General features: G+C 40.9%; 1 protein-coding gene across 1 annotated transcript; it reads right to left on the bottom strand.

Moving 5' to 3' along the window:
- Positions 1 to 9,359: 9,359 nt before the first annotated feature.
- On the bottom strand, positions 9,360 to 13,490 carry MMP26 (matrix metallopeptidase 26). The gene is made up of 6 exons (XM_036884955.2): positions 13,382 to 13,490; positions 11,864 to 12,084; positions 11,013 to 11,161; positions 10,263 to 10,388; positions 9,624 to 9,785; positions 9,360 to 9,545 (listed from the first exon to the last, which is right to left on the bottom strand). The coding sequence occupies exons 1-6, from the start codon at positions 13,478 to 13,480 to the stop codon at positions 9,541 to 9,543; spliced, it is 762 nt and encodes a 253-aa protein (XP_036740850.2). The 5' UTR covers positions 13,481 to 13,490; the 3' UTR covers positions 9,360 to 9,540.

Below are 13,490 nucleotides of genomic sequence, written 5' to 3'. Positions count from 1 at the left end.
TCTATGAAGCCAACATCACCCTAATACCAAAACCAGGCAAAGACCCCACCAAAAAAGAAAACTACAGACCAATATCCCTGATGAACGTAGATGCAAAAATACTCAACAAAATATTAGCAAACAGAATTCAAAAATACATCAAAAGGATCATACACCATGACCAAGTGGGATTCATTCCAGGGATGCAAGGATGGTACAACATTCGAAAGTCCATCAACATCATCCACCACATCAACAAAAAGAAAGACAAAAACCACATGATCATCTCCATAGATGCTGAAAAAGCATTTGACAAAGTTCAACATCCATTCATGTTAAAAACTCTCAGCAAAATGGGAATAGAGGGCAAGTACCTCAACATAATAAAGGTCATCTATGATAAACCCACAGCCAACATTATATTGAACAGCGAGAAGCTGAAAGCATTTCCTCTGAGATCGGGAACTAGACAGGGATGCCCACTCTCCCCACTGTTATTTAACATAGTACTGGAGGTCCTAGCCACGGCAATCAGACAAAATAAAGAAATACAAGGAATCCAGATTGATAAAGAAGAAGTTAAACTGTCACTATTTGCAGATGACATGATACTGTACATAAAAAACCCTAAAGACTCCACCCCAAAACTACTAGAACTGATATCGGAATACAGCAAAGTTGCAGGATACAAAATCAACACACAGAAATCTGTGGCTTTCCTATATACTAACAATGAACCAACAGAGAGAGAAATCAGGAAAACAACTCCATTCACAATTGCATCAAAAAAAATAAAATACTTAGGAATAAACCTAACCAAAGAAGTGAAAGACTTATACTCTGAAAACTACAAGTCACTCTTAAGAGAAATTAAAGGGGACACTAACAGATGGAAACTCATCCCATGCTCGTGGCTAGGAAGAATTAATATCGTTAAAATGGCCATCCTGCCCAAAGCAATATACAGATTTGATGCAATCCCTATGAAACTACCAGCAACATTCTTCAATGAACTGGAACAAATAATTCAAAAATTCATATGGAAACACCAAAGACCCCGAATAGCCAAAGCAATCCTGAGAAAGAAGAATAAAGTAGGGGGGATCTCACTCCCCAACTTCAAGCTCTACTATAAAGCCATAGTAATCAAGACAATTTGGTACTGGCACAAGAGCAGAGCCACAGACCAATGGAACAGACTAGAGAATCCAGACATTAACCCAGACATATATGGTGAATTAATATTTGATAAAGGAGCCATGGACATACAATGGCGAAATGACAGTCTCTTCAACAGGTGGTGCTGGCAAAACTGGACAGCTACATGTAGGAGAATGAAACTGGACCATTGTCTAACCCCATATACAAAGGTAAACTCAAAATGGATCAAAGACCTGAATGTAAGCCATGAAACCATTAAACTCTTGGAAGAAAACATAGGCGAAAACCTCTTAGACATAAACATGAGTGACCTCTTCTTGAACATATCTCCCCGGGCAAGGAAAACAACAGCAAAAATGAGTAAGTGGGACTATATTAAGCTGAAAAGCTTCTGTACAGCAAAAGACACCATCAATAGAACAAGAAGGATCCCTACAGTATGGGAGAATATATTTGAAAATGACACATCCGATAAAGGCTTGACGTCCAGAATATATAAGGAGCTCTCACGCCTCAACAAACAAAAAACAAATAACCCAATTAAAAAATGGGCAGAGGAACTGAACAGACAGTTCTCCAAAAAAGAAATACAGATGGCCAACAGACACATGAAAAGATGCTCCACATCGCTAATTATCAGAGAAATGCAAATTAAAACTACAATGAGGTATCACCTCACACCAGTAAGGATGGCTGCCATCCAAAAGACAAACAACAACAAATGTTGGCGAGGCTGTGGAGAAAGGGGAACCCTCCTACACTGCTGGTGGGAATGTAAGTTAGTTCAACCATTGTGGAAAGCAGTATGGAGGTACATCAAAATGCTCAAAACAGACTTACCATTTGACCCAGGAATTGCACTCCTAGGAATTTACCCTAAGAATGCAGCAATCAAGTTTGAGAAAGACAGATGCACCCCTATGTTTATTGCAGCACTATTTACAATAGCCAAGAATTGGAAGCAACCTAAATGTCCATCAATAGATGAATGGATAAAGAAGATGTGGTACATATACACAATGGAATACTACTCAGCTATAAGAAAAGGGCAAATCCAATCATTTGCAGCAACATGGATGGAGCTGGAGGGTATTATGCTCAGTGAAACAAGCCAAGCGGAGAAAGAGAAATACCAATTGATTTCACTTATCTGTGGAATATAAGAACAAAGGAAAAACTGAAGGAACAAAACAGCAGCAGAATCACAGAACTCAAGAATGGACTAACAGGTACCAAAGGGAAAGGGACTGGGGAGGATGGGTGGGTAGGGAGGGAAAAGGGGGGGAGAAGTAGGGGGGTATTAAGATTAACATGCATGGGGGAGTAGGAGAAAAGGGAGGGCTGTACAACACAGAGAAGGCAAGTAGTGATTCTACAACATTTTGCTATGCTGATGGACAGTGACTGTAAAGGGGTTTATAGGGGAGACCTGGTATAGGGGAGAGCCTAGTAAACATAATATTCGTCATGTAAGTGTAGATTAGTGATAGCAAAAAAAAAAAAAAAAAAAAAAAAAGGGCAGTTCCTGTGTGGTAACCTCCAACGAGTTCTACACAAGGGTATAAAGGGCATATAAAAGTGTAGGCAAAGGGTCTGTTTGTGTTTATACAGAGGATCAAAGCCTAATTGGGCTACCCCGAAAATGAACTAAGATACGATATGAAAAAGAACTTCCAACATCTGCACTCTCTGGAAGACTCATGCCAGAAGATGATCATCAAAAAACCCCAACAAAGATCCACGCACTGCTACAGCTGTAGATGCACTCATCCCACCAGTTCCTGGACTTGCCATGGGAATGAGGAAGGAGATATCTAAGCTGGCCTGTGCATACAGTAAAACAACAAAATTGGACTGGATCTATACTGTTGGAACTCAACCAAGAATTTGGAGAAGTGCAAATTGTAGCACTCCAAAGTCTTACAACTACAAACTATTTATTGTTAAAAGAACATATGGCATGTGAACAGTCCCCAGGAATGGGTTGTTTTAATTTGTCTGATTTCTCTCAGACTGTTCAAGTTCAGTTGGACAATATCCACCATATCATAGATAAGTTTTCACAAATGCCTAAGGTGCCTAACTGGTTTTCTTGGTTTCACTGCAGATGGCTAGTAATTACAGATATGCTTTGGTTATGTAACTATACTCCTATTATGTTAATGTGTGTGTGCAATTTAAGTAGTAGCTTAAAACCTATACATGCTGAAGTTACTCTACAAGAAGATATGTCAAAGAAATAATCAATCTTCCCATGTTTTCTTCCGCCTGCTACTTCTATAGCTTTTCTTCTTCCTTCCTAATTACAACCCTTAAATAGAATTCGTGCCTCATATCAAATTTACCGAGTATCATAATTCTTCCAAGTGGTAAAGATACCTCAAGACAAATGCTGGGCATAGAAGCCACAGGGCATAAATATGCAAAGAAGTAAAAAGCTAACTTTTTCAAACAATAAGGCTTCTCTCTCACTTACCAACTTCACATTTCCCTGTATGGCCCCGGAAGATGACTGGTTAGCCAGAGACGGGTAAGATTCCTCAAGGGAGGAACAACCTAAGACAGGCACAGTCGCAGGGGGGCCATCAGGTGAGAAATTGGGGATCAACAGAGGTGAGGCTTAGAACCTCACCCCCCTGTTCTGAGAGAAATCTTCTGCATACGTGGATGTTTTATTGCCCTGGTCTAGCTTGGATTAACACATAGTCTACAGGCACACATCTGATCATCTACATGTGCTCTCTTACAACACTAAACTATATTTTCTACCTTTATCTTGTATCTACCTACCACTTCAGCATTTTATTAAAAATAATAATAATAAAGAGAGAAATGTGGTATCCACATATAAATCAAGTATAAAAACCAAATGAGTATTCATATTTGAACTGACTGTTTATAGTTCATAATGCATGAGCAAAACCGAAAGTTTCTGTGATGACTGCCCTTGTACTGTTCACTATGTAACTTATTCATTATGTAAGAATTTGTTCTACATGTAAAAACTTGTTTGTTATGCCTCAGAAGATTGGAGACTGACAAAAATTAGGCTTGGGGTGGAATAATGATTGTGCATTGAGCATTGACTCCCCTATACAGAATTTTATTGTCGTTAACAACCATTTGATCAATAAATATGAGAGATGCCCTCACAAAAAAAAAAAAAAAAAAAAAAAAAAAAATGGACAGACTTCCAATGGTAAAATAAATTAGTAACCGGGATGTAAGGTATAGCATAAGGAATATAGTCAAGATATTGTAACATCCTGGTAGGGTGATAGCTGGAACCTAGAATTATGTATATAAATGTTCTACCACTGTGTTGTACACTTGAAACTCATGTAATGTAATACTGTGTGTCAACTACCCTTCAATAAAAAATAATTATTAAAAAAAAAAAAAAAAAAAAAAAGATTATGCAGAGCTCAAAAACAACTTAAGAAATATTTCCTTTTTTCCCAAATGTAGGTTTTTGCATATAGCTATGTAATGACCAAGAGCAGGCCACCCCAAGATGCACCACTGGAACATGCAGATTATTTCAGAGTTGAAAACAATCAAGGCCCAAAAGACTCCGAAGGAAACTTTGACCTCTTCCACTGACCAACTGCATAAAAAGAATTTAGATAGAGGGCCTGTTGTAGGAAGAAAGCTAATCACCACAGATAACTACAATATATAACCCATGGCTGGTGGACAGGAAAGGATGTGGCAAATTCTGTTAAAATTCCTTTCTATGTCCCATTGTTTCTGTTGTTTACCAAACATTTACTCTTTCATATTCCTGTGAATTGTTTTCCTTTTCCTTTGAAGCTCCAGACCCATACCCCTTCTGGCTGGTTCAGACTGACATACATACCTTACTCTCCCAGCCTATCTTTGGAATGGGTATCTATGGATTCCCCATAAGTATGTAATTAAACTTTTTTTTTCTCCTGTTAATCTGTCTCAGGTCAATTTGATTCTTTGTGGGCAAAATTGCAGTATTTCCAGAATCTTTCACCTGGCTTTAGTGCATCTCCATATCAACAGGCGTTTCCAAGGGGTGGAGAGAAGCAGTTCATCTCCACATCAATGGATAATTACCTGGGTGAGCCAGGGCTTATCTGAAGCAGAGAGGTTGGGAGGAAGCTTCGTTCGCTTCTGCTGCAGCAAGAGAGTGAGAGATGCCAGAAGGCTGTTTGTAAGCAATACACAGGTTTGAAACTTTATTTCTCCCTTTGACTGATTTCAGTTTCAGCCAGGTATTTTGCCCTGGAATTTCCCCTCCCCGAATTTACATTCTCAAACCAGCTAAAAGAACCTCAAGGGGTAGAGGAAATTTTTTCCTCCTTGGCATGATTTCTATGTTAAATGGCTCTCCAGGGGTAGTTTTAAATGATTGTTTTGATAATAGTTAAAGGACAACTCAGATATTCTCCTTTGTCACTTGCGGAAATTATTTGCAGAGAGATAAAATTAGATTTTATTTTAAAACATTTATAGAGCTACTTGAATTTTCTATTTCTCCCTTGGCCTGTTAAGTTTTATTTACCTAACAATGTATATTTTAGATACACATTTTTATATTTATTGACCAAAAGTTACTTCTTATATATCTTTATGATTTTCAGTGTCTTCAGGAGAGTTAAGATTGGGGCCTTTTCCCATCTGATACTGGTTTTATGTGCATACTTTTATAAGTATCAGTCACACAGTAAATAAATAATGTCATAGACCTTTCAAAAAGTCATGAGAATTGCATTCTCCAGAAGTAGATACAAAGGCAGAATTTGGAATACAAGTTATTTAGTTGGAATCACCATCTGTGAAGGGGAAGAGGGAGGAAGCCAGACGGACAAAGAGGAAAGCAAAACCGCCACACAGGCCTGACAACGTCTTGGCCGACGCAAAGGCGTCTCAGGTGGAAGTGGCAGGGCATTTACATCCTTGCTTCACCCATTCATCCAATGGTGGGATGCCCTGAGGATGCGTAACCTCAGGGAAATGGCTCTGTAGGAAAGAGTATAAACCTAAATGTGATTTATTCCCACTAGGATGTTTAAACATTTTAACAGTAAGGTATTAACAAAGGGCCACGCGGTGGAAGCTGCTCCGGCTGAGAGTGGGGGTGGGGGGAATTGATAAGGGCCTGGCTATACCTGTTTGAGTTTTTTAAACCTACCAATAAGATTAAGACAAATGTAAAGGAAAGATAAAACTGGCGTGAAGTCCGGGGAAGACTGTGAACCCTGTAGTACTCAGCCAATGAGGAACCAGGGGAGGGACTCGCACACTAGGAGATAAATTATTGGCACCAAACTCCCCAGGTGTGCCTGCCCACCAGACGCTGGATCTTGCAAGACCGTCATTAAAGCCTCACTCTGCTGTTCTCTTTGTCTCCACTGTTCTCTTTGTCTCTTTGTGTCCACTTATTGAATTTGGACCAGTGAGTGTGTTTCTCACAATTTACATCCTTGCTTCACCCATTCATCCAATGGTGGGATGCCCTGAGAATGCGTAACCTCAGGGAAATGGCTCTGAAACTGAGGCAAACCACAGAAACCCCATTTATGTCCTATCTTATAATTCAGGATTCATACCAATTTTCCTGGCTTCCCACTTATATAATTTCCTCCAATCGCTCTTGGGAAATCAAAATGATCATTTTCTTCACAATCATTTGAGTTTTTCTGAAATCACTCCCGAATATTCTTTGTATTTTCAAGAAGTGTATAGGTATGTACATATATTTATATGCATTCATCTAGCTATATTAGCTATAATGTCTCTTACAATGAAAATGTTAGGCAGGAAAGTAGATACAAGCAGGGTGGAAAGAGAAAAAGGCCAAGAAAGTCCACTAAAAAGACCTAAAGTTAATTATTTAAAGCTCAGAAAGCCAGGAGCAACTTGGCCTGGAATGTTTGAACATTCCCCAGATAAAGGAGGGTACCTCAGCATAGCCCATGTCTTTATTGTGTTAATCATGCAGGCCCAGCCATAAACAACATACTAAAAGGCAGGAAAGATTCCATCTTAAAGATTGTATTTTAATACCCAGGAAGTTAACATTGAGAAGACTCTTTAGCAAACAGACAATAACTCTCCCCACCTTGGGGGCTGGGCAGGCAGTATGTTTGATATGCTCCCACACCAAGACACCAGTATCCCAGGGAGAAATCAGAATTTCCTTGTGATAAGTTAATTCTAAGTATTCAGAAACCACTTAACAATTCTGCACCCCAAGCCCTTAGTCACATTCCTAAAGAATCCTTAAAAGGGGTAACCCCCAGCCTTTCCGGGAGCTCTTCTGTCTGAGGTCGCCCGCACTTCCTAAATGCATAACCTTTTAACTTTAAACTCCATCTTTTCAACCGTTCAGGGGGCACTCCTCTCTCTGAGGCCACCCACACTTTCTAAGTGTGTAACGTTTTAATCTTAAAATTTCTTTCGCCAACCTTTCAGGGCGCCTCTCCTTGCTGAGGTGGCCTGTATTTTTTCTCTCTTTAAGTAACCTTAAATAAAACTTTTACTCTGCTTCACTACTGTGTCTCTGCCCTTCAATTCTTTGTCACAGCCAGGACAAGGACCGAGGAAAATACACAACACTCCCCCAACAGAAAACACTGATATTAAAATATCATACAGTTCCTTTATGAAATCTGCCTTTCATATCACTTTTCCCATCCTTTCTATACCCCTTATAGTAAATCTTTCCTCATCCATTTTGGAAATAATATATATAATATACTAGTCTCACTTCCCTAGGCAGATGCCTTTACTTCAGCTTACCCACCAAACTCAATTTTGTCACTTTGTTAGGCAGAAAGTCTGACATGAGCAGGGAGGACAGAGAATAAAGCCTGTAAAACCCATTAGAAGGGACTCATAGAGTTAACCAGGTAAAGCCAGAGAGCCAGAAAGGACTCACAGAGTTAATTAATTAATAAGTTGAAGTTTCAAAGGGCAGGAAAATAGGACAAGGGTCATGCCACTGTAAAATCTACTTAGCCTGCAAAAAAGGCCCAGTTTATTCTTTAACTTAATCTGGAGGCTGTTCTTCCTCTTCTTCCAGCCGGTTAATCAACTAAGTAACCTTGTAACCAGGAAAGGATATAGACCTCTGAAGAGTAAATGAACCTATGTGGATAAAGAATGCCAAGATCCGGTTCAACACAGTACCCAAATAACCCTATTCTTAAGATAAAACTTCAAAGGAATTATGAATCACCTGCATACATCATGCCTTGTGCTGACCCCCTACCCAAAAGGTCCAATAAAAACCCAAACCCTTCAGCGCACCTCCTCTCTGAGGTCGCCTGCACTCCCCTTTCTAACTGTGCACTTTTTGCCTTCTCTCTGTCCTACTTCAGACAAGCAGGGAGGGGCTGCTGAGGGCTCTGATTTGGTTGCAAGTTCCTGCTGCCTGGGTGACATGGGCAGAACCGCAGCTGTGCCATCATGCTCTTCAGTAGTCTGCCTAACAGTAGGCAGGCCTTTCTTGGCTTTGCTTTCACTATGACATCCCTGTGTCTCTGAACTGAATTCCTTCCCAACAATCTCATGCTCCTCATTACAAAAGGCTGTTGTGTGAGGAAGAATAACCCCATGCATCAGAGAATCTCTCCAGTTGTCTTGATTCTAAACTCGGAAGATGAGTGCTTATGCCTGGCTAGTGAGAGGAACAACCCTTCAGTCCTCCTGTGATTACATGCCTCAGCCCCGCACACTGCATACTCGCCATCCAGGATTTCCTCCTGTACATGTGGGCAGTGGGATGTGGGCTTAGCAGTGCATATTTATATCTAATATCTCAACAACAATAATTCATAATACCCAAAAATTGTGCTGCCAAGCACTGATTAAAGAGGATTACAGTTGTTACATCCTTTAGCCGGGTGACAGTAGATGACTGAATCATATGGAGGTGAAATAACTCCCCCAGTCTCAGAGCTAACAAGTGAATATGCCACTATCCTCACAGAGGCTTCCTAGCTGCAGTCTCCTCCAGTACAGCATATGGGACATTCCTCAAACTCTACCCTTGTGCTAACACACAAAAGTCTATTCCTAATCTTACTTTTTCTTTACCTTTCCAGCTAATTCAAGAGGTCCATGGACCCCTCTCCTAGAATTCTCTACGCTACTATACTCTTCTCTCTCACCCTGATCACAGAGATTGAACATAACAAATAGTGAGACATACCAAATTGCAAGAACAAAAGTTTACCCCCAAACCATCTTTATTGTGATGTGGAAGTGTTCTGAGCTTTGACTCAGTTGCCCTGGCAAGGTTCCATTCTTCAGGGTTTGGTTCAAGCAGCCCCAAGACTGCTCCAATGCTTTCGAGCTCCTCCAGTGAAGCCGCTGAAATGCCAAGTGGAATGTTCCAGCATTCGGGCATTCAGATTAACATCATTACCCTTATGGGGACAGAAGAAAACAGTAAACTCCAAGTGTAATTTCTTGCCCAGGTACCCTCCCTTCCAGCTGGCACAGACCATACAGTTGCTGGATTCTTTGGATATCATCAACAGCAAGGCGGAAGGTTCTAGGGTCCCGATATATATATCTGGGGTACATTATGGAGTCCAGATTCCTGGAGTGCCACAGGCCCACAGAGTGACCAACTTCGTGAACGGCAACCAGGAATAGATTAAACCCTGAAGAGGACAAAAATTAACTATGCATAGGGAAAGCAGAAAGTGTGTGACAAAGGAGGGATAAAAAAAACGCAAGAACATAGCAGGAGGAAAGAGCAAATATTAGAGTGCAAGAAGAAGATTGGAAATGAGGGAAAGAGTCTAGGTGGAAAATAAACTGGCTAAATACACAGGCAAATTAAGTAGGCAGTGAACAAGCGCTTGGAGAAAACTGAGAGACTGATAAATGGAAGCAAAGAGATAAAGAGAGAGGAAAGCACATCATTTATTATAAGGGCATCTTTGTTCAGAAATGATCCCACCTCCTCCCCTTCCAAGAGGAGACCAATTTCTAAGCCAAGTCTTCCTGCTTCATCCTGGCCACTCTGAATCTTCCCCCGCACCCACTTTGCTATATTCTAGGCCCAAAGAGAGGCCATCCATACCAATCCCTGAGCTCCCAGAGAATTCTAGCACTCCCCCACATAAGGTCTTTACCTCTGTGTGAAGTTGACCAGTGTTCTGACCTGTCAAAGTGGACAACTCCTGGATTTCCAGAATCTGGTAAAAAGGCATGGCCTAAGATACCACCTGGCCCATCAAAGGGCCAACCATCGCCATGGTCTGTGGATAAGGACAGAAGTTATTGTCACAACAGGGGGTTGAGGGCAAGGGCAGGAATGGTCTTAAGTAAGCCAGCACCGTAGGGTACCATGCAGCTCCAGGCACTGATGGAGGTGTGTGAGGCTATAGTGCCATCTATGAGAGGAGTGGAGTGGCACCAAACATCAAGCTGCTCCCCAAATTCTGGGGTAAAAGAGGGGAAGGTGGCAGAGACTGAAAGTTACAGGTTAGATATAAAAACCTCTTCCCAAAATGGAGGAGACAGGAGGAAACACAGGCTTTTTCTTGAAGGCTTTTGTAGATAGGTTGGGGCAACTCTGAATAGCAATTCAACAGATTTGAGGGCTATACAATTCCCTTTCAATAGGAAAACACACAGTCCCCAACCCTTATGAACCCTTACTCTGTTCATACCACAATTCATCCCCTCCCTTACCTACTGCTTGATTGCACTAAGTATGTTTTTCCTATTTGATAGACACGGATTTCCAATAGGATTTTGCCTGAATTTTTTTTTTTTCTCAGAAGCTGGACTAGGTGGCCTGGGGTTTTGTTTATTATCAATTGAAACCGTTTGCCCTTTACATGGAATACTACACCCTCCCTCCCGTGTCAGTTTCTTACCAAATTCCCAGAAAGAAATCTTGATGTCTGCGTTTTCATTCCTCACTTGCTGGAAGGTCAAGGATGTCACGTTACTCCAGATGGTGACTGCATCACGCATGATGTCCTTCACTGTGGATGGATTCATGTCTTTTGGGTAGTTGATAATACTGAAAGAAGAAATCTTTTAAGTGCAATAGCGTAGATGTATGGGAATTATCCCAGCTCTAAAAAGGAATGACTCTGCTTGGGGATAAATCAATCAAGTTCCAGACAAACCAAATAAAAAAACCCAAGGAATTAAACCTGCAAAATACAGATTTCTAAAAATGTTAACCAATTACCCACATTATTCTTATGTAAACTAAAGTCTGAGAACCACAGCCTTACAGTGTGATTGTGAAAAAAAAAAATCAGTGTGAACTCATTTGAAATTCACAGCATTCCACAAAGTTCAGTATCGCTTTGCTTTGGATGTCTGCAATATGCTTGGGATCCCAGTCGGAAGAGTAACCTAGATGGGGAGCAAAAATACACTAACAATATACACTCTAAACACCCTGCCCCCAGCCTCCCTCACACACACACACACTGAAGAAGGGAGGAGGTTAGGGGGAGTAGGAAAAGGAGAATTGCTCTAAGGGAAGAATAGTGGATTCATAACCAGAGGATGGCAGTCAGGCTTCACTTTCTAAAGAGGTGATCTGAGGAGGCTGGAGTGAGAACTGGTAGAAGTGCCTTCTGTGAGGTAGACTGGGGGTTTTGGAAAGACTGCCAGGTAAAGCAGAGGACAGGAGAGATGCCTCCAGGAGGGACACTGTAGGAAGCCCTTTGAGACAAGCTCCCCACTCATGCTCCAGGCCTTCAAACACCTGTAGGTCAGAGTGTGCTTTTTCCATTTAGAATTTCTGTGAAAATAGGAGTCATTAGCCCCATCAGCCACTCCACAGTGGGGCTCTTTCAGAAACTCTGGCATCTGCTTTCTCAGTAGGTCTGTCTCTTCCTGGCGGAACTGCTGCAGGAGCTGTAACTGTTCCTCTTGGGTAAGCAGTGGAGACTCTTCCTTGTTCAGGAGAAACTGATGGATATAGTCCTGGGTAAGAGACCAGGAAGGGATGAGTATTAGAGATAAAAAGGGCAAACTTCCAGGACCAGCAACCCAGGGCATTTTCTCACTGAGGACCTGGGAAAGTGCTTGTCTAGCTGGCCTTCTTAAACTTCCAAATGTCTCTGTCAATTGATAGCAACTATCCCTGATTCTCTTATCACTGGGAAATTAATGTTACACATGGGTGATAGAATGAAAGTGACCTAGATAATCTGTTAAAAATTCTCCAAAAATAAAGCATCCATGTTTCAGGGTAGAGGGGCCCAAGAATAAAGATTATGAAAAAGTATTAGAGGAGAATTGCCCAAGGAAGACGATCTTGGGTCTTTTTGACTGATTTACGTTTTCTCAGTCAGGACAGAATCTGACTGCTTGGGCAAGACTGTGGCCGGTTCTGCATATGCAGTCCATTTAAATTTATACCTTCCATTCCATTATGAACTTTTAAAAAGCTCATCCACCACCTACTCCCTGTCTCTATTGACTTTCTTGCCAGTCTGGCACACTGAATTTCAACTTCTGAAGAAAAAATAATAGCACCTTTTATTATAGTCAGGTTTTCTGTGCCAATATTTGAACTTTAACTGGACTGAAGCACTTTAAGGGCAATGCTCATGCCTAATCCAACTTGGTCTACACCACAGTTCTCATGATAGTACTTGATATAAACCCATAACTGTATGAAATTGCTTTTTTATGCCTTTATTTTATTGTGACCTTGGCTGGACATTCAGAGGCATATGACTTACCATATTTTTCTGGGTTAAGTGTTAGCAGTAAATTCTGCCAAGTCCCTGAACCATTGTAAAGTATTTGACTAAAGCCAGTTATAAGGAGTTTCAGGTATTTGGGATGCTTCAAAGGATTGTAACAAATTTTCAGTTTCTTGAGGACTTTGAAAGTATGTGATAGACAGTTTGAGAGATTTCTCAGTCAGGAGGAAAGACATATTTATTAGGTCACCTGAATCACTTCCCTGGATCCCTAGCCACCTAACAGACTCAGAGATCCAGATACCTGAGAGTTCATTCCAAGACTTATAGGAGGCTAAGAGTGCACTGAGGCTGAATTAGGCATTACCACAATAAACACCATCCTTTTATGGGCCATAAAATGATTTAATTACTTTTAAAATCAGAAGAAAAAGAAATGAACTTATAGATTGAAGAAAGTGATATGAAAGGCAATATTAATATATTTGTATACTATGCAGTAATATGTAGGCATATAACACATATGAAAAACAGCCTGCAATAGTCTTAATGTGATGTTATGGTCCTACCTTAACGACGTCCAGTCCTTTAGGGTCTGCGGAAGGCGGCACTGGGAGCGCCAGACACCAAGGCAGGAAAATAGCAGCTTTTAAGATGGCAGGCGCCATGGCAAATGCT

This window comes from Manis pentadactyla, chromosome 9 (genome assembly GCF_030020395.1).
Source record: "Manis pentadactyla isolate mManPen7 chromosome 9, mManPen7.hap1, whole genome shotgun sequence".
Lineage (NCBI taxonomy): Eukaryota > Metazoa > Chordata > Mammalia > Pholidota > Manidae > Manis > Manis pentadactyla.
Note: the sequence above shows the minus strand (reverse complement) of the source record. Positions and strands in the feature narration are given on the sequence as shown.